The sequence below is a fragment of the Rhinoraja longicauda genome, chromosome 11 (genome assembly GCF_053455715.1).
Source record: "Rhinoraja longicauda isolate Sanriku21f chromosome 11, sRhiLon1.1, whole genome shotgun sequence".
Lineage (NCBI taxonomy): Eukaryota > Metazoa > Chordata > Chondrichthyes > Rajiformes > Arhynchobatidae > Rhinoraja > Rhinoraja longicauda.
Genome location: NC_135963.1, coordinates 2,158,554 through 2,180,166, shown reverse-complemented (window position 1 = coordinate 2,180,166; position 21,613 = coordinate 2,158,554). Strand labels below are relative to the sequence as shown.

The following is a 21,613-nucleotide window of genomic DNA, read 5'->3' as shown; positions in this document are numbered from 1 at the left end:
CCCTCCTCCGAGCAGGAGTGGGTATGGAACAGATAAACGTCGTTCCCACTAACACCCTCTATGTCCTTTGGAAAATACATTGTGAGAAAACAGGGAATCATGTGCAGAATGAAGAAAACCCGGCCCGAGATGAGAGCCCCCGGGGCTGGACCGTGCCGGTTCCCCATGACTAGGGGTTTGGCCAGAGTTCCCCGGCGGGTTTTCTCAACAGCCCCCGCTCAACCGGGTAACCCCAGGCCTTATGCCCCTGTTACCCTCCCGGAAGGGGTGACTGTTTCCCACTACATGGCTGAGAGGATGGTGGAACAAGCGCTCCCCGCTTGCTTTACAGTGGGAGGATGTCTCTTTTGAATTGCAGGTGTCGGCTACTGCTCGAGAGGAGGAGTGGAGTCTGTGGCAACAGCACGATGGACGGCCAGCGCATCTCGGCTTCTGGACAAAGATATTGCCTGATCCCGCCGCGCGATATATTCGCCCTTTGAGCGACAGCTGTTTGCATGTTAATAGGCACACGTAGCTACCGAGCACCTCACGGCAGGTGGATATGTGCCCTCACTTACCTATTTTGACCTGGGTTACCTCCGCCAACATCTCCCATAAGGAGGAACACCGCTCCTCTGTTGTAAAATGGAAATGGTACATCTCTGATAGACAATAGACAATAGGTGCAGGAGTAGGCTATTCGGCCCTTCGAGCCAGCACCGCCATTCAATGTGATTATGGCTGATCATTCTCAATCAGTACCCAGTTCCTGCCTTCTCCCCATACCCCCTGACTCCACTATCCTTAAGAGCTCTATCTAGCTCTCTCTTGAATGCATTCAGAGAACTGGCCTCCACTGCCTTCTGAGGCAGAGAATTCCACAGATTCACAACTCGCTGACTGAAAAGGTTTTTCCTCATTTCCGTTCTAAATGGCCTACCCGTTATTCTTAAACTGTGGCCCCTGGTTCTGGACTCTCCCAACATTGGGAACATGTTTCCTGCCTCTAACGTGTCCAACCCCTTAATACGTTGTATACAAGCCTAGTCGCTCCAGTCTTTCAACATATGATAATCCCGCCATTCCGGGAATTAACCTAGGAAACTTACGCTGCACGCTCTCAATAGCAAGAATTTGGAGACCAAAACTGCACACAATATTCCAGGTGCGGTCTCACGGGGGCCCTGTACAAATGCAGAAGGACCTCCTTGCTCCTATACTCAACTCCTCTTGTTATGAAGGCCAACATTCCTTTGGCTTTCTTCACTGCCTGCTGTACCTGCATGCTTCCTTTCAGTGACTGATGCACTAGGACACCCAGATCTCGTTGTACGTCCCCTTTTCCTAACTTGACACCATTCAGATAATAATCTGCCTTTCTATTCTTACCACCAAAGTGGATAACCTCACACCTATCCACATTAAACTGCATCTGCCATGCATCCGCCCACTCACACAACCTGTCCAAGTCACCCTGCAACCTCATAGCATCTTCCTCACAGTTCACACTGCCACCCAGCTTTGTATCATCTGCAAATTTGCTAATGGTACTTTTAATCCCTTCATCCAAGTCATTGATGTATATTGTAAATAGCTGCGGTCCCAGCACCGAGCCTTGCGGTACCCCACTAGTCACTGCCTGCCATTCTGAAAGGGACCCATTCATCTCCACTCTTTGCTTTCTGTCTGTCAACCAATTTTCTATCCATGTCAGTACCCTACCTCCAATACCATGTGTTCTAATTTTGCCCACCAATCTCCTATGTGGGACCTTGTAGAAAGCTTTCTGAAAGTCGAGGTACACCACATCCACTGGCTCTCCCCTGTCAATTTTCCTAGTTACATCCTCAAAAAATTCCAGTAGATTAGTCAAGCATGATTTCCCCTTCGTAAATCCATGCTGACTCGGAACTATCCTGTTACTGCTATCCAAATGATCCGCAATTTTGTCTTTTATAATTGACTCCAGCATCTTCCCCACCACTGATGCCAGACTAACTGGTCTAGCCGTCTCTATGAGGAGGTCATGGCCCTCCCATTATCTCAAGACAATACTCCAGTTCGACTGTACACCGACACCTAGTCCTTACCTTCCACTCCATCAGCCGACACATACAACAAATAATCCTCCGAAATTTTCTCCAGCTCCAACGGGATCCCACTACCAGCCACATTTTCCCATCCACCTCTTTGCCCCACAGCCAGCTCCGCCAGTCAAAAGATGAGGCCTACAGGAGTGGGGATGCAGACCTCTACAAGCAGGCCAAGTACAAGCTGAGAAGAGAAATCAAAGCTGCCAAGGAAAGGTACTCTGAGAAGCTGAGGAGTAAGTTCTCAGCTAATGACCCTTCTTCAGTTTGGAAAGGCCTGTAAGAAATCACCAGCTACAAGAGGACCCCCACTGCTTGGACAATCGTCAGCTGCCCAAACGACCTGAACGAGTTCTACTGCTGGTTCGAGAAACAGAAACATGACCCTGGGACCCACCCCCTCCCCCCCCCCCCATCACCATCAACACTTCCCACCTTCTCACAGACTGACTCCAGCCTGCAAAGACTGGGCCCTCGTCCACTATACACCCCCTCTTTGCTGCCCAACATCAGTCTGCCCACTTCTCCATCTCCAACAATAGAAATTGAGGACCTGGAGAGGCTATTCAGGAGGCAGAAAAGCCGGAAATAGACAATAGGTGCAGGAGTAGGCCATTTGACCGTTCAAGCCAGCACCACCATTCAATATGATCATGGCTGATCATTCTCACTCAGTACCCCATTCCTGCCTTCTCCCCGTACCCCGTTCCTGCCTTCTCCCCATACTATTCTGAAGAGCTCTATCTAGCTCTCTCTTAAATGCATTCAGAGAATTGGCCTCCACTGCCTTCTGAGGCAGAGAATTCCACAGATTTACAACTCTCTGACTGAAAAAGTTTTTCCTCATCTCCGTTCTAAATGGCCTGCCCCTTACTCTTAAACTGTGGCCTCATGTTCTGGACTCCCCCAACATTGGGAACATGTTTCCTGCCTCAAACGTGTCCAACCCCTTAATAATCTTATATCATTCAATAAGATCCCCTCTCATCCTTCTAAATTCCAGTGTATACAAGCCTAGTCGCTCCAGTCTTTCAACATCCGACAGTCCCACCATTCCGGGAATTAACCTAGTAAACCTATGCTGCACGCCCTCAATAGCAAAAATATCCTTGCTCAAATTTGGAGACAAAAACTGCACACAGGACTCCAGCTGCAGTCTTACTAGGGCCCTGTACAACTGCAGAAGGACCTCTTTGCTCCTATACTCAAGTCCTCTTGTTATGAAGGCCAACATTCCATTGGCTTTCTTCACTGCCTTTCGGTGAGAGAACCTCAGCCTTGGACCGTGTCGTGAACGGTGCCATGTGTTCTTGAACATAACGTTCTGTGGCGTGCTCTGCTGTGTACTCGGGGTTTGCGAGTGCATCCGGGAATATTCGAGGATACGTGAGTACATGTGCCATCTTCAGTCGTGTAATAAATTACTGAGTGAATCGAAACTGTTATCTGAATCCAGTGATTTATCGAACACAACATTCCACAAGAGAACTCAGCAACTAATGAAACTCACCTCGACTTGGCGTTTGATGTCCGGTCCCACGGCTCGACACATAATTGACTTCTCACAACTACACACAGGTTGGTGCTGCCCCAAGCCACAGCCCATCCACAGTGTGATCACAGTCAGGGCCAGTATCAGGGACAATCTCCAGCACATTCTCTCAGCTTCAGCTCAGTCAGAGTCTGAAATCCAACAAATAGCGACCTTGTTCATTTATAGTTGGTCCCGTGTAACTGACAATGACGACCTCTATCTCTCTGTGTAAGTGGGAACAATGAATGATTGACGCACTCTTTGTGCTGCCAGTTGTAACTTTGTAAGGAATGTTCACCTCCCTCTCTCAGCCTTGAGTAACATTGACCCTCACCCACTGTCCTCACTCCCTCCACATTTTAGCCAACATTCGTCCATTGAAAGAAGACATAAAGTGCTAGAGGGTCAGGAGTACCTTTGGAGAACATGGACAGGTGACAGTTCGGGTCGTGATTTTTCTTCGGACTGATTGTAGTAGTTAGAGAAAGCTGGAAGAGAGGTGGGGGTGAGACTGGCAAATGATAATTGGTGGCAGATTAGGGGGGTTTGACGGGCAGATAGAAGGAGATGAAAAAACAAAACATGTGAAGGTAGGATATAAGAGATGCAAATAGTGAAGCCAGAGGAAGGAATATAAGTAGAGGGCGATCCCATAAAAGTTTCCCTTTTATCCCCATTCACCATGTCCTTCAATATTGGCATTGGCTTTCTATTGTCATGTGTACCAAGATATAGTGAAATACTTTATTTTGCATGCAGGCAGATCCTAGCATACCCGAGTACAATTAAACCATACACAAAGGCAACAGAGGAAGAAACAGAGTGCAGAATATAGTGTGTAGGAACTGCTTATGCTGGTTTATACTGAAAATAGACACAAAATGCTGGAGTAACTCAACAGGTCCGACCCAAAATATCACGTATTCTTTTTCTCCAGAGAGATGCTGTCTGACCTGCCAGTTACTCCAACATTTTGTGGATATTGGCAGAATAGTGTGACTGCCAGACAGGAAGTGCAGATAATTAAAAGTTCCACGTCTGCTAGAGATAGCTTGGAAAATCAGAAATACTGCTAGATAAACATCAAACGCTGGAATAACTCAGCAGTGCAAGCAGCATTTCTGGAGAAAAGGAATGGGTGACGTTTTGGGTTGAGACCCTTCTTCAGACCCGAAACGTCGCCCGTTCCTTCTCTCCAGAGATGTTGTCTGTCCTGCTGAGTAACTCTAGCATTTTGTGTCTATCTTTGGTGTAAACCAACACCTGTAGTTCCTTCCTACATATTCATTAAGCCATTCGGCCGGTGGAGCAACCGAAGTGCATTGAACCAAAGGTGTGCAATCACACACCACCAGATTCGGTGACAGTTTCTTCCCAGCTGCTATCAGGCAACTGAATCATCCTTTCACAACCCGAGAGCCGTGCTGAACTACTATCTACCTCTTTGATGATCCTCGGACTATCCTTGATCAGTCTTAATGGCTTTACCTTGCACTAAACGTAGTGGTGTATGTAGGGTATGGCAGGTATGGCACGTGCCCTGGACGCTACTTGAAAGGGGGTGCCACAGAGCAGTTTCCAGAAACCTCTTTTAAAGGACTTTCTATGTGTGATGGCTGCCACACAAATGTGTTATTGCTGCCGGCCTCTGCTAAACAATTGAAGCTGCTGGGTGCAGGGATCGAGTTACTTGCAGTGACCCACAATCTCCCTTGTGAATTATTGAAGACAATTTGATCCTGTTCCCTCCCTGCATCTCAGGGCACAGCCACCCCAAGCTGCAGCAGCTGTGGCTCAGGGCTCAATACAGCGAGGCCGAGAAGCTGCAGGGCCGACCCCTGTGCGCAGTGGGAAGTACAGGGTTCGCAGGAAGTCCCCCCTGCCCCGTTCCATCTGGGATGCAGAGGAAACCAGCTACTGCTTCAAGGTGAGAGCCGGACCTCCGCCTGACCCTGGAGTGGCGTCTGCTCCGATGTAGAAACAAGGAACTGCAGATGCTGGAAAGACACAGAGTGCTGGAGTAATGCAGTTCAGGCAGCATCCCCGGAGAATGGATAGGAGGAGGATTCTGAGCCGAAGCGTCACCTAACCATGTTCTCCACAGATGCTGCCTGATCCAGCACTATTTTCTGTAGATATGCCCCTGACTAAACGCTATTCCCTTATCATGTATCTGTACACTGCAATGGGCTCAATTGTAATCATGTAATTTCTTTCTGCTGACTTGTTCGCACACAACAAAAAGCTTTTCACTGCACCTCTCAACACATGACAATAAACTAAACTAAACTGAGGAAAGTTTAGGCCTTTGGTGGGGGCCAAAGATACTGGAGTACCAAGATAGACCACTCGTCTCTGAAAACCGTAGTCGGGCATGGGTAAATTTCAGCGCCATTTTAGTAAGCAGATTCTGTGTGCTAGACTGGGCAGTGTTCATAACTCTCTGTGATTTCTTTGTATATAAAATGTTTGCAAACAATTATTTTTGTTTAACTTCTTGGATAAGTTGACATAACTATTTCTTGAAGAGTTGCTGCTTCGTGATCTTTAAACTTTGGATGTTACTGATTGAATATTTGCACTAGAGATCCACTCTGTCTGTATCTGGCCAATTGATCATATTTAATGAACTGTTCTTCTTTACTTTCTCTGTTAATTTTAATTTCACCTCCACGAGCTGTATCTCTTTTTTTTTCTTTTTTTTAGTCATGGAAGCAGAGATTAAGCATTTGCAAACAATAGAACTCTACTGTATCCACAATATAATTGAGATAACATTTAACTTAATACTTAGAGCGAAGAAAATTTAAATTGGTGAATTGATTAGTTAAAAACCCCTGACAGTCACTAAAATGACCAATGCTGCCTGACGTGGTACAGAAGCATGAATCCAATTCAAATAGATACAGTGTTGGAGTAAATCACCAGGTCAGGCAGCATCTCTGGAGAAAAAGGATGGGTGATGTTTCAGGTTGGGACCCTTCTTCAGACAAGAGGGGGAAGGTGAAGAGCTGGTATAAATCAGGACCTGATCTTTTCATTGGTTAGCTGATATGTGAAACAGTGCAACCCTGTATATCTCGCACACAAAATGATGTAAATCTTACCATTAATTGACAGAACTAAAAAGTGTTATCTGTGTTTATGAAGTGCATTTTTGAATAGAGTCATAGAGAGTCCTACAGCACAGAAAGAGGCCCTTCGGCCCATCGCGTTCGTGCCGCCTGTTACCAAACACAGTCTAATTTTAATCCCATTTTCCAGCATTTGGACCGTAACCCTGAATGTTGTAGCATTTCAAGTGCCCATCCAAATGCCTCTTAAACGTTGTGAGTGTTCCCGCCTCCACCACCACCCCAGGCAGTGAGTTCCAGACTCCAACCACCCTCTGGGTGAAAAAGTTCTTTCTCACATCCCCCCGAAACCTCCCTCCCCTTACCCTGTATCTATGTCCCCTCGTTGTTGAACCTTCCACCAGTGACCGCCCATCTGACCATCTCATCTATATCTTCCTGCAGCTTGCAGATCCCTTCCTCGCTATTCACCACCCCCCCTACCTTTGTGTCATCTGCAAACTTGCTGATCATGCCCTGTACGTTGACATCCAGATCACTTATGTAGATTACAAACAGTAAGGGACCCAACACCGATCCCTGTGGCACCCCACTGGACACCGGCCTCCAGTCACAGAAGCACCCTTCTACCATCACCTTCTGTCACTAAGCCAGTTTTTTATCCATTTTGCCAAGGTGACCTGGATCCCATGGGCTCTTACGTTCATGACTAGTCTCCTGTGTGGGACCTTGTCAAAAGCCTTACTGAAATCCATACATACCACATCCACTGCACTACCCCCATCTACCTCCTTGGTCACCCCTTCAAAAAATGCAATCAAGGAAGTCAGACACGACCTTCCCTTAACAAAGCCATGTTGACTATCCTTAATTAACCCTCGATCCTCCAAGTGAAGACTGATTCTGTCCCTCAGAATCTTTTCTAGCAGATTCCCCACCACCGATGTCAGACTCACCGGCCTGTAGTTCCCAGGTTTATCCCTACTGCCCTTTTGAAATATGATGTAAAATTGAGGGGAATTGTTGCAATATACTGCGTACCCACAAATGTGTCGTTATGAGACATTGACATTTGAAAAATCCATAAATCACAAAAAAAAAAAAAAAAAAATAATAGATGAGATGTATTCTGCAGTATAATGGTTTCATCACACATACTGTGTTATTTGACCAACATATCAGTTTAATTTAAATATAATTTTTTTACATGTGTAGGGTAGTGGGTAAGGATCGTGTTAATGCCCGTAACTCATTTTTCACAAAAGTGAGGGTTAGCACTATATTGCACCCACCCTTTCAATTATGTTCATCATGTTCATAGTTATTTTATTCACAATATCAGGATTTCTGGAAATAACTTTGATGTCACTGATTGCGAATGTGTATGGGTAGGCTCTAATGAAATGTATGTGAGAGAACAGTGATCATGATAGGAAGAGAACTACATGCTGAGAAGTGTGTGCATGACTGATTATATATGTAGAGAGAGAGAGATTGAAAGAAAAAGGTAGCCATACAATTAATTAGAGGAAATCATAAGAAAGAAACTTGAGTTATATATATGTGTGTGTGTGTGTGTGTCTGTGTGTGTATATATATATATATATATGCATATAGGGAGATTGCACAGCAGGCGAGGTCACGGCCCCTGACCCGTACTGTTACTACGCAACACCTACTGGAGGGCACGCTGTGCACTGCAGGCAAGCACTCGCTAGGGCCTTCAGTGCAGCTGTTGGTCTTCTCCGATCAGCGCGTCTCCAGCTCCCTCCTGGCGCTCAGTGTGCCGACACTTCTCCCCATTCCCGCACTCCTCCAGGCTCGGCGCCCCTGCTCCACGCCTCACTTCCTGCGGTTATTCAGCCCCTCGCTGCTCCTGCTGGCCATCCAGCCCATCTCCCCGCTCGACCTCTCTGTCAGCTGTGATCCACTTCCACTTTGCCGGCGCTCAACACCTCGAGGCTGGGGCCGCTGAGCAGAGCCGTGGCCTGGCCCAACTCTCGCTGTTGTTCGGCCTCCACTGCCGATCATCCTCTCCCCGGCTCCTCTTCGGGCTCGCCACTCCGCTCGTCTTCCAACGCCTCCACCTCCACCTCCAAGGCCGTGGAGCACGGCCTGGGCCCTTTGCTATCAGGTGGGTCGCTGACCTCCAGTGCTCACTGCTTCTGCACCTGCAGAGCCTCCGGGGCCCTCGGCTCAGGTCCTTCCCACTGCTCCTCTCCAACAACACTGATTACACTGCGTGAGGCATAGGACCTTGCAGCCCAGCGGGCGGGCTCCCTCCTTGCAGCCCTAGTCAAGTTTATTTGTTACATACACATACAAGATGTGCAGTGAAATGAAAGGTCACCCACACAATAGAGCAATAAGAATAAACAGTTTCACACGCAATCACAACCAACACAAAACAAAAAAAACATCCATCACAGTGAATCTCCTCCAGTCACCTCCTCACTGTGATGGAAGGCCAGAATGTCTATTCTCTTCCCCTGCCGTCTTCTCCCGCGGTCAGGCTGTTGAAGGAGGGAGCTCAGCGGGCGGGCTCCCGGGCTTCCTCCTTGCAGCCCAGCGCGCGGGCGGGCGGGCGGGCTCGCTTCTCACCGCCAGCAAACCGCCCTCGCGCGCCGCTCTGGAGCTGGGGGAGCGCGCGTCAGCCCCACGTGGCCGCCCCATGTCGCAGCCGTTGGCCCGCCCGCCCGCGCGTGCGCTGTTTGTTCGTTCGCTCGCTCGCCGACCGTTGGTACCCGCGCGAGTGATGGAGGCGCCGGCGGCCCCGGCCCGTCCCGTCCCGTCCCCTCATGAGCGGGAACAGCGCCCTCTGCCCGGGACCGCCAACCGCAGGCACAGGTTGCAGTCGACATCCTGCGGCTGCTCTCCCGCCTCCGCTCCCTCAAGTAGGGGCTCCAGCAACCGCCGACGTTCTCGAAGTTTCCTTCTGCGCGGCGGGATCCCGCTCTCCCATCGATGGCAGCAGCGGCAGCGAACTCCACCCTGCAGCCCCTCAGCACCGAGCCGGGAAGCCATGACATAACTTGGCTTGTGGAGGACTTTGTTTTCGTTTGCACGTCTGTAGGGAAGCAGCCCCCTCCAAAGATACTCGAGTAACAAGATGAACCGCTTCGTTGAAATCGGCTATACTGAAGTGTAGTACGCAAAGTAAGCAAAACCAGCCGTTCGCTATGCCTCTCGCATGCCAGTGTAATCAGTGTTGTGGGGTAACAGTATGTGTGATGAAACCATTAAAATACAGAATACATCTCATCGATCAACTCGCATTTTGTTATTATTTTTATTTTTTAATTTCTCGGAATTCATTATTTCTTACTGTTTCTGCCCATCCCCCCCCCCCCATCCTTCCTCCCCAGCCCCTTCTTTTGTGCAGTTTCCTTTGTATTGTTCAAACACACACTCTGCACAATATATATATATATATTTCTATCTATCTTCTATCTATCTTTATACTATTAAAACTCAGATCTTATGAATTAATATATATGTATGTATATTTGATTTCGCTGATTTCGGCAAAACGGTTAACCGTAGCACCACGATTTTGCACCGCCTTAATCACCACGCGGACAGTTGCTGGAACATGATATTTTTATTTAATTTGGTCGTATATTTTTTAAGTTACAGAGGTTTTAAAGAGCTGCCCCCCCTGATTTATTGAAGGTTCTATAGGGGGCGCTGCGGTGCGGATTTAGTTTTCAGCTTGTGACGTCACAATGGACAAGCAGCTGCTATTGGGTGTCTATAACCAAATAACCATATAACAACTACAGCACGGAAACAGGCCCGTTCGGCCCTTCCAGTCCACGCCGACCACTCTCCCTGACCTAGTCTCATCTACCTGCACTCAGACCATAACCCTCTAATCCCCACTTATCCATATACCTATCCAATTTACTCTTAAATAATAAAATCGAGCCACCCTCCACCACTTCCACTGGAAGCCCATTCCATACAGCCACTACCCTCTGAGTAAAGAAGTTACCCCTCATGTTACCCCTAAACTTTTGTCCCTCAATTCTGAAGCTATGTCCTCTTGTTGGAATCTTCCCCATTTTCAAAGGGAGAAGCCTACCCACGTCAACTCTGTCCGTCCCTCTCAAAAATTTTAAAACCTCTATCAAGTCCCCCCTCAACCTTCTACGTTCCAAAGAATAAAGACCCAACCTGTTCAACCTCTACTCTTTACAGAGGTTATAAATTTACATTTTGTTTCGAAAAGCACTTACAGATCGCCGTGAGAAGCACTAAGTAACCGCGAATGTTTCAAAAAAAGCACTGATTGTTTTAAAGTAGTCTTTTTTATTGCAAGTCACTTAACATACACAGATCAGCATGGGGCCACCGGGGCAAGTGTTGCGAAAACAGCACTTAGAGTGTGTCTGGGGAGAGAGAGAATGGGGGGGGGGTCTGAGAATGGGGACTGGGGAGGGGGACAACAGGGGTCGTTGCGGAGGGGGCTTGGTGGTGGGGGAAAGAGGGGTACTGGAAAAAGGGGAGGTCCCCCTTCCCCCCCTCAACCACTTCCTCCCCCCCTCCTTCCCAACTCCATCCCCACTCCCTCCCCCCTCCTCCCCCTCCCTCCCCAACTCCCTCCCCCCTCCCTCCCCACCCCCCTCACCCCTCCCCCCTAACTCCCCCCCTCCCTCCTTCCCGCCATCCCTCCCTCCCCCACTCCCTCCCCCCTCTACCCTTCCATCCCTCTCCCCCCTCCCCCCTCCTTCCACCCTCCCTCCCCCCCTCCCGTTTACAATGGAAACCCTACGAGGACGGGCCCAACGGGGAAACAGCGGTACTGGTAAAAGGGGAGGTCCCCCTCCCTCCCCCCTTGCCCCCTCCCCCCTCCCCCTCCCCCCTACCCTTCTCCCCTCCCCTCCCCCCTCCCTCCCCCTCTCCTCCTCCCTCCACACCTCCCTCCTCCCTCCCTCCCTCCCCCTTCCCTCCCTCCCCTCCTCCGGTTACAATGGAAACCCTACGAAGACGGGCCCAACGGGGAAAGAGGGGTACTGGGAAAAGGGGAGGTCCTCCTCCCTCCCCCTTCCCCTCCCCCCTTCCCCTCCCTCCCCTTTCCCCCCTACGCACTCCCTCCCCTCTCCCTCCCCCTACCCCTCCCTCCCCACCTACCCCCTCCCTCCCCTCCCCCTCCCACCTTCCCCCTACCCCTCCCTCCCCCTCCCCCCTCCACACCTCCCTCCTCCCTCCCTCCCCCTTCCCTCCCCCCCACTCCCCTCCCGTTTACAATGGAAACCCTACGAGGACGGGCCCAACGGGGAAAGAGGGGGACTGGGAAAAGGGGAGGTCCCCCTCCCTCCCCCCTTCCCTCCCACCTCCCTCCCCCCTCCCCCCCTACCCCCTCCCTCCCCTCCTCCCTCCACACCTCCCTCCTCCTCCCTCCCCCTTCCATCCATCCACTCCTCCAGGTTCCAATGGAAACCCTACGAGGACGGGCCCAACGGGGAAAGAGGGGTACTGGGAAAAGGGGAGTCATCCCCCCTCCCCCACTACCCCTCCCTCCCTCCCCTCTCCCTCCCCCTCCCCTTTGCGGAGAGTGCAAGCGGGGAGAAGGGCTGGATGGCCAGCAGGAGCAGAGAGTGGCCGATTAACCGCAGGAAGCGAGGCGTGGAGCAGGGGCGCCAAGCCTGGAGGAGCACGGGAATGGGGAGAGGTGTTGGGACACTCAGCACCAGGAGGGAGCTGGAGACGCGCTGATGGGAGAAGACCAACAGCTGCACTGAAGGCCCTAGCGAGTGCTTGCCTGCAGTGCACAGCGTGCCCTCCAGTAGGTGTTGCGTAGTAACAGTACGGGTCAGGGGCCGTGACCTCGCCTGCTGTGCTGTGCAATCTCCCTATATGCATATATATACACACACACACACACACACACACACACACACACATCTATCTATCTATCTATCTTTCTATCTACTATTAAAACTCAGATCTTGTGTTAAATTTTTATATATATATCTGTGATTTCGCTGATTTCCGAAAAGGGTGAACCGTCTTAATCACCACGCTGACAGCTGCTGGAAAATGATATTTGTATTTAATTCGGTCGCATATCTTTTAAGTTACAGAGGTTTTAAAGCGCTGCCCCCCCCCCCCCTTATTGAAGTTTCTATAGGGGGCGCTGCGGTGCGGATTTAGTCTTCAGCGTGTGACGTCACAATGGACAAGCAGCTGCTATTGGGTGTCTACTCTTTACAAATTTACTTTTTTTTAACCTTTTTTCAAGGTCTTCAGCTTGTGACGTCACAATGCTTGTGTGAGATGGGTGCAGCACTTAAAAATCACTTATTGTTTTTTAAAGTAGTGTTTTTTATTGCAAGTCACTTAACATACACAGATCAGCATGGGGCCCGTATGCTCGTGGGCCACCGGGGCAAGCACTTAGATTGTGTCTGGGGGAGAGAGAGAATGGGGGGGGGTCTGAAAATGGGGACTGGGGAGGGGGACAACAGGGGTTGTTGCGGAGGGGGCTAGGTGGTGGGGAAAAGAGGGGTACTGGGAAAAGGGGAGGTCCCCTTCCCCCATCAACCCCTTCCTCCCCCCCTTCTTCCCACCTCCATCGCCACTCCCTCCCCCCCTTCTCCCCAACTCCCTCCCCCCTCCCTCCCCACCTCCCTCACCCCTCCCCCCCCTAACTCCCCCCCCTCCCTTCTTCCCTCCATCCCCCCACCCCTCCCTCCACCCTTCAAATCCCTCTCCCCCTCCCCCCTCCTTCCACCCTCCCTCCCCCCTTCCGGTTACAATGGAAACCCTACGGGGACGGGCCCAACGGGGAAAGAGGCGTACTGGGAAAAGGGGAGGTCCCCCTCCCTCCCCCCTTCCCCCCTCCCCTCCCCCCTCCCTCCCCCCTCCCTCCACCGCCCCCCTTCCCTCCACCTCCCCCCTTCCCCCCTCCCCCCTTCCCCCATCCCCCCATTCCCCCCTCCCCTCCCTCCCCCTCCCCTCCTCCCTCCACACCTCCCTCCTCCTCCCTCCCCCCTACCTCCCCGCCTCACGGTTACAATGGAAACCCTAAGAGGACGGGCCCAACGGGGAAAGAGGGGTACTGGGAAAAGGGGAGGCCCCCCTTCCCACCTCCCCTCCCCCCTCCCTCCCAATCCCTCCCCCCCTACCCCCCTCCATCCCCTCCCCCCTCCCCTCCCCCCTCCCTCCCCCTCCCCTCCTCCCTCCACACCTCCCTCCCTCCCCCATTGTTGCGAAAAGAAATGGAGACTGGGGAGGGGGACAACAGGGGTCGTTGCGGAGGGGGCTTGGTGGTGGGGGAAAGAGGGGTACTGGGAAATGGGGAGGTCCCCCTTCCCCCCTCAACCCCTTCCACCCCACTCCTTCCCACCTCCATCCCCACTCCCTCCCCCCTCCTCCCCAACTCCCTCCCCACCTCCCACACCCCTCCCCCCCTAACTCCCCCCTCCCTCCTTCCCTCCATCCCTCCCCCCCTCCCTCCACCCTGCCATCCATCTCCCCCTCCTTCCACCCTCCCTCCCCCCCTTCCGGTTACAATGGAAACCCTACGGGGACGGGCCCAACGGGGAAAGAGGGGTACTGGGAAAAGGGGAGGTCCACCTCCCACCCCCTTCCCCCTCCCCTCCCCCTCCCTCCCCCTCCCACCGTTCCTCCCCCTCCCCTCGCCCTTCCACATCTCCCTCCTCCCTCCCTCCCCCTTCCCTCCCCCCACTCCCCTCCCGGTTACAATGGAAACCCTATGAGGACGGACCCAATGGGGAAAGAGGGGTACTGGGAAAAGGGGAGGTCCCCTCCCTCCTCCCTCTCCCCCCCTTCCCCCTCCCTCCCCTCTCCCTTCCCCCTCCCCCCCTTCACCCCTCCCCCCTTCCCCCCCTCCCCCCCTTCCCCCCTCCCCTTCCCCCCCTCCCTCCTCTCCTCCCTCCACACCTCCGTCCTCCCTCCCTCCCCTTCCCTCCCTCCCCTCCTCCCGGTTACAATGGAAACCCTACGAGGACGGGCCCTACGGGAAATGAGGGGTACTGGGAAAAGGGGAGATCCCCCACCCTCCCCCCTTCCCCCCTCCCATCCCCCCTCCCTCCCTCTTCCCTCCCCCTCCCTCCCCCTACCCCCCTACCCCCTCCCTCCCCTTCCCCCTCCCCTCTCCCCCTCCCTCCCCCTCCCCCCTACCCCCTCCCTCCCCCCTCCCCCCTTCCCCCCTCCCCTCCCCTCTCCCCTCACCCCCTCTCTCCCCCTCCCTCCTCCACACCTCCCTCCTCCCTCCCTCCCCCTCCCCCCCACTCCCCTCCCGGTTACAATGGAAACCCTACGAGGACGGGCCCAACGGCACACTTGTGCTAGTCTATATACTATTAAAACTCAGATGTTGTTTCTATATATATATATTCCACTGATGTCGGCTGAATACGGCAATTCCGGCAAAACGGTGAACCGTAGCGCCACGATTGTTGTACCGCCTTAATCAGCATGCGGTTCGCTGCTGGAAAATGATATTTTTATTTAATTCGGACGCATATTTTTTAAGTTACAGAGGTTTAAAAGTGCTGCCCCCCCTGATTTATCGAAGTTTTGACAGAAGGGGGGCGCTGCGGTGCGGATTGTGATGTCACAATGCCCCTGTGAGATGAACTCGAGCTGACCCCCCTTCCCCCCCAGCGGTATTCAGCGTGTGACGTCACAATGCCCCTGTGCTACATTGTTGCGAAGAGCTGTCAAGTCAAGTCCATTTTATTTGTATAGCACATTTAAAAACAACCCACGTTGACCAAAGTGCTGTACATCTGATTAGGTACTAAGGAAAAAAATGAAACATACAGTGGCACGCAAACAGTTCACAGCGCCTCCTCAATGAGCCTCAAACGCTAGGGAGTAGAAATAGGTTTTGAGCCTGGACTTAAAGGAGTCGATGGAGGGGGCAGTTCTGATGGGGAGAGGGATGCTCTTTCCACCCTCCCCCTCTCTCCCTCCCCCCTCCCCCCTTTCCCCCCTCCCCCCCCTTCCGCCCTCCCTTCCCCTCCTCCCTCCCTCCCCTTCCCTCCCTCCCCTCCTCCCGGTTACAATGGAATCCCTACGAGGACGGGCCCAACGGGGAAAGTGGGGTACTGGGAAAAGGGGAGAGCCCCCTCCCTCCCCCCTTCCCCCTCCCACCCCCTCCCTCCCCCTCCCCCCTACCCCCCCTCCCCTCTCCCCCTCCATCCCCCTCCCTCCCCCTACCCCTCACTCCCCCCTTCCCCCCTCCCCTCCCCCCTCCCTCCCCCTCCCCACCTCCCCTCCTCCCTCCCTCCCCCTTCCCTCCCTCCCCTCCCTCCCGGTTACAATGGAAACCCTACGAGGACGGGCCCAATGGGGAAAGAGGGGTACTGGGTAAAGGGGAGGTCCCCCTCCTCCCCCCTTCCCCCCTCCCCTCCCCCTCCCTCCCCCTACCCCCCTCCCTCCCTCCCCTCTCCCTCCCCCTACCCCATCCCCTCCCCCCTCCTTCCCCATCTCCCTCCACACCTCCCTCCTCCCTCCACACCTCCCTCCTCCCTCCCTCCCCCTTCCCTCCCTCCCGTCCTCCCGGTTACAATGGAAACCCTACGAGGACAGGCCCAACGGGGAAAGAGGGGAACTGGGAAAAGGGGAGGTCCCCCTCCTTCCCCCCTTCCCCCCTCCCCTCCCCTCCCAAACAGTTCACAGTACCTCCTCAATTAGCCTCAAAAGCTAGGGAGTAGAAATAGGTTTTGAGCCTGGACTTAAAGGAGTCGATGGAGGAGGCAGTTCTGATGGGGAGAGGGATGCTCTTTCAAACCTTCCCCTCTCTCCCTCCCCCCTCCCCCCTCCCCCCCTTTCCGCCCTCCCCTTCCCCCCCTCCCTCCCCACCTCCCTCCTCCCTCCCTCCCTCCCTCCCCTCCTCCCGGTTACAATGGAAACCCTACAAGGACGGGCACAACGGGGAAAGAGGGGTACTGGGAAAAGGGGAGGTCCTCCTCCCTCCCCCCCTTCCCTCTCCCCTTCCCCCTCCCCCTTCCCCCCTCCCCTCCCTCCCTCCCCCCTCCCTCCCCCCTACCCCCTCCCTCCCCTCTCCTCCCCCCTCCCCTCCCCCCTCCCATCCCACAACGGGTAAAGAGGGGTACTGGGAAAACAGGTGGTCCCCCTCCCCCCTCCCTCCCCGCCTCCCGGTTACAATGGAAACCCCTACGAGGACGGGCCCAACGGGCCCACTTGGTCTAGTATACTATTAAAACTCAGATCTTGTTTATAAATGTATATATGAATATATATATATATATATCTGTGATTTCGCTGATTACGGCAAAACGGTGAACCGTAGCGCCACGGTTTTTGCACCGCGTTAATCACCACGCGGTTGCCTGCTGGAAATGATATTTTTATTTAATTCGGTCGCATATTTTTTAAGTTACAGAGGTTTTAAACCGCTGCCCCCCCCTGATTTATAGGGGGCGCTGTGGTGCGGATTTATTGAAGGTCTTCAGCTTATGATGTCACAATGCCCCTGTGGGATGGGTGCTACATTGTTGCGAAAAGCGTGTGACGTCACAATGGACAAGCAGCTGCTATTGGGTGTCTAATCTTTACAAATTTACATTTTTTTATGAGAAGCACTTGGTCAAGTCAAGTCAATTATATTTGTATAGCACATTTAAAAACAACCCACGTTGACCAAGTGCTGTACATCTGATTAGGTACTAAGGAAAAAAATGAAACATACATTGGCACGCAAACAGTTCACAGCACCTCCTCAATGAGCCTCCAAACGCTAGGGAGTAGAAATAGGTTTTGAGCCGGGACTTAAAGGAGTGGATGGAGGGGGCAGTTCTGATGGGGAGAGGGATGCTGTTCCACAGTCTAGGAGCTGCAACCGCAAAAGCTCGGTCACCCCTGAGCATAAGTCCGGAAGCTTAGTGACCGGAAATTTTGTGAAAAGACACTGAGAGGTGTGTCTGGGGGAGAGAGATCGTTGCGGAGGGGGCTTGGTGGTGGGGGGAAAGAGGGGTAAAGGGAAAAGGGGAGGTCCCCCTTCCCCCCTCAACCCCTTCCTCCCCCTTCCTTCCCACCTCCATCCCCACTCCCTCCTAAAACTCCTCCCCCTCCCTCCCCAACTCCCTCCACCCTCCCTCACCCCTCCCCCTAACTCCACCCCATCCCCTCCATCCCTCCCTCCCCCCCCTCCCTTACCCCTCCCCCTCCCCCTCCCTCCCCCTCCCTCCCCCTCCCCCCACTACCCCTCTCCTCCCCCCTTCAACCCTCCCCTCCCCCCTCCCTCCCCTCCCCCTCCCCCACACCTCCCTCCCTCCCCTTACCCCCCCACTCCCCCTCCCGGTTACAATGGAAACCCTACGAAGACGGGCCCCAACGGGGAAAGAGGGGCACTGGGAAAAGGGGAGGTCCCCCTCCCTCCCCCTCCCTCCCCCCTCCCTCCCCTCTCCCTCCCCCCCTCCCCCCCTTCCCCCTCCCCTCCCCGCTCCACCCCCCCTCCCTCCCCATCCCCTCCTCCCTCCCTTCCCTGCCTCCCCCTCCTCCGGTTACAATGGAAACCCTACGATGACGGGCCCAACGGGAAAGAGGGCTACTGGGAAAAGGGGAGGTCCCCCCTCCTCCCCACCTTCCCCCCTCCCCTCCCTCCCCCCACCCCCTCCCTCCCCCTCCCTCCCCCTCCCCCCTCCCTCCCCCCTCCCCCCCTCCCCCCTCCCTTCACCCCTCCCCTCCCCCCCTCCCCTCCTCCTCCACACCTCCCTCCTCCCTCCCTCCCCCTTCCCTCCCTCCCCTCCTCCCGGTTACAATGGAAACCCTACGAGGATGGGCCCAACGGGGAAAGAGGGGTACTGGGAAAAGGGAGGTCCCCCTCCCTACCCCCCCTAACCCCTCCTCCCCTCTCCCTCTCCCTCCCCCCTTCCCCCTCCCCTCCCCCTCCCTACCCCTCCCCTCCTCCCTCCACACCTCCCTCCTCCCTCCCCCTCCCCTCCCTCGACTCCTCCCAGTTACAATGGAAAACCTACGAGGATGGGTCCAACGGGGAAAGAGGTGTACTGGGAAAAGGGGAGGTCCCCCTCCCTCCCCACTTCCCCCCTCCCCTCCCTCCCCCCTCCCCCCTCCCTCCCCCTCCCTCCCCCTCCCCCCCTCCCTCCCCCTCCCCCCCTTCCCCCTCCCTTCCCCCTCCCCCCCTCCCCTCCCCTCCCCTCCTCCCTCCACACCTCCCTCCTCCCTCCCTCCCCCTTCCCTCCCTCCCCTCCTCCCGGTTACAATGGAAACCCTACGAGGATGGGCCCAACGGGGAAAGAGGGGTACTGGGAAAAGGGGAGGTCCCCTTCCCTCCCCCCTAACCCCCTCCCTCCCCTCTCCCTCCCCCTCCCCCCTTCCCCACTCCCCTCCCCTCCCTCCCCCTCCCCTCCTCCCTCCACCCTCCCTCCCCCATTCTTCCTCCCCTCCTCCCGGTTACAATGAAACCCTACGAGGACGGGCCCAACGGGGAAAGAGGGGAACTGGGAAAAGGGGAGGTCCCCTCCCCCTCCCTCTCCCCACCCCCTCCCTCCCCTCTCCTCCCCCCTCCCCTCCCCCTCCCTCCCCCTCCCCCCCCCCACCCCTCCCTCCCCTCTCCCTCCCCCCTTCCCCCCCTCCCCCCCTCCCCCTTCCCTCCCCCCCACTCCCCTGCGAAAAGCAGCTGATTGTTTTTTAAGTTGTGTTTTAAATTTAGAGGTTTTAAATTTAAATATTTTATTTCTAACCTTTTTTTTCAAGGTCTTCAGCTTGTGACGTCACAATGCTTGTGTGAGATGGGTGCAGCACTTACAAATCACTTATTGTTTTTAAAGTAGTGTTTTTTATTGCAAGTCACTTAACATACACAGATCAGCATGGGGCCCGTATGCTCGTGGGCCACCGGGGCAAGCACTTAGATTGTGTCTGGGGGAGAGAGAGAATGGGGGGGGGGGGGTCTGAAAATGGGGACTGGGGAGGGGGACAACAGGGGTTGTTGCGGAGGGGGCTAGGTGGTGGGGATTAGAGGGGTACTGGAAAAGGGGAGGTCCCCTTCCCCCATCAACCCCTTCCTCCCCCCTCCTTCCCACCTCCATCGCCACTCCCTCCCCCCCTTCTCCCCAACTCCCTCCCCCTCCCTCCCCACCTCCCTCACCCCTCCCCCCCTAACTCCCCCCTCCCTTCTTCCCTCCATCCCTCCACCCCTCCCTCCACCCTTCAAATCCCTCTCCCCCTCCCCCCTCCTTCCACCCTCCCTCCCCCCCCTTCCGGTTACAATGGAAACCCTACGGGGACGGGCCCAACGGGGAAAGAGGCGTACTGGGAAAAGGGGAGGTCCCCCTCCCTCCCCCTTCACCCCTCCCCTCCCCCCTCCCTCCCCCTCCCTCCACCGCCCCCCCTTCCCTCCACCCTCCCCCCTTCCCCCCTCCCCCCCTCCTCCATCCCCTCCCTCCCCCTCCCTCCTCCCTCCACACCTCCCTCCTCCCTCCCTCCCCCCTACCTCCCCGCCTCACGGTTACAATGGAAACCCTAAGAGGACGGGCCCAACGGGGAAAGAGGGGTACTGGGAAAAGGGGAGGCCCCCCTTCCACCTCCCCTCCCCCTCCCTCCCAACCCCTCCCCCCCTACTCCCCTCCATCCCCTCCCCCCCTTCCCCCCTCCCCCCTCCCATCCCCCCTCCCTCCCCCTCCCCTCCTCCCTCCACACCTCCCTCCCTACCCCTTTCCTCCCTCCCGTCCTCCCGGTTACAATGAAAACCCTACAAGGACGGGCCCAACGGGGAAAGGGGTGTGCTGGGGAAAGGGCGGGGGAGAGTAAGAGTGTATCTGGGGGAAAGAGAATGCGGGGGTCTGACAATGGGGACTGGGGAGGGGGACAACAGGGGTCGTGTGGAGGGGGCTTGGTGGTCTGGGAAAGAGGAGTACTGGGAAAAGGGGAGGTCCCCCTCCCTCCCCGCTCCCTCCCTCCCTCCCTCCCTCCCCTCTCCCCTCCCCCCTCCCCCCCTTCCCCCCTCCCCTCCCTCCCCCTTCCCCCCTCCCTTCCCCCTCCCCTCCCACCTCCCCTCCCCCCTCCCTCCCCCCTCCCTCCCCCTCCCCCCCTTCCCCCCTCCCCTCCCCTCCCCCCTCCTTCCCCCTCCCCTCCCCCCCTCCACACCTCCCTCCTACCTCCCTCCCCCTTCCCTCCCCCCCACTCCCCTCCCGGTTACAATGGAAACCCTACGAGGACGGGCGCAACGGGCACACTTGTGCTAGTCTATCTATGTTCTATTTTCTATCTATTATACTAAAAGTCAAATCTTGTGAATATATGATATGTATGTATCTGTGATTTCGCTGATTACGGCAAAACGGTAAAACGTAGCGCCACCTTAATCACCACGCGGACAGCTGCTGGAAAATAATATTTTTATTTGATTCTGTCGCATATTTTTTAAGTTACAGAGGTTTTAAAGCGCTGCCCCCCTGGTTTATTGAAGGTTTTTAAGGGGGCGCCTGTCTATATATTTCAATGATTCGGCTGATTACGGCAAAACGGTCAATCGTAGCGCCACAATTTTTGCACGGCCTAATCACACCGCTGGACGCTTGCCCAAAATGATGTTTTTATTTAATTCGGTCGTTTATTTTTTAAGTTACAGAGGTTTAAAAGTCAAGATATTTTTTCTGTCAGATTTTTCGGCTGATTTCGGCAAAAAAATCAACAGTAGCGCCATGATTTTTTCACCACCTTAATCACCACGCTGAACGCTGCTGGAAATGATTTTTTTATTCGATTCGGTTGCGTATTTTTTAAGTTACAGAGGTTTAAGTTTAAAAAAAAATCCGTCCGTTTTTTCAATTGCCGTAAAAAAAACTCGCGCAACTCCCCTCCTGCTGATTTTATTGAAGGCTTTCAGCGTGGAGCTGCTGTGCGTCTGTGCGTATGGGCTCACCTCTCCTCTCTCTCCTTGCTTCTCTCCTCTCTCCCACACCCGGGAGACC

General features: G+C 54.5%; 2 protein-coding genes across 4 annotated transcripts in view; one reads left to right on the top strand and one right to left on the bottom strand.

Annotated features, from left to right (window-relative positions):
• Positions 1-3,742, bottom strand: part of LOC144598010 (di-N-acetylchitobiase-like) — a 44,775-nt gene extending 41,033 nt beyond the window's left edge. Inside the window, exon 1 of the mRNA XM_078407880.1 lies at positions 3,583-3,742. Coding sequence (XP_078264006.1) covers positions 3,583-3,729 — 147 coding nt within the window. The 5' untranslated portion in view covers positions 3,730-3,742. The remainder of the gene's footprint in view (positions 1-3,582) is intronic.
• Positions 3,743-9,373: 5,631 nt separating this feature from the next.
• LOC144598009 (di-N-acetylchitobiase-like) overlaps positions 9,374-21,613 on the top strand; it is a 153,297-nt gene continuing 141,057 nt past the window's right edge. For all 3 annotated transcript variants that reach the window (XM_078407879.1, XM_078407877.1, XM_078407876.1), the window contains exon 1: positions 9,374-9,836. The gene's annotated coding sequence lies outside the window, so the exon portion shown is untranslated. The remainder of the gene's footprint in view (positions 9,837-21,613) is intronic.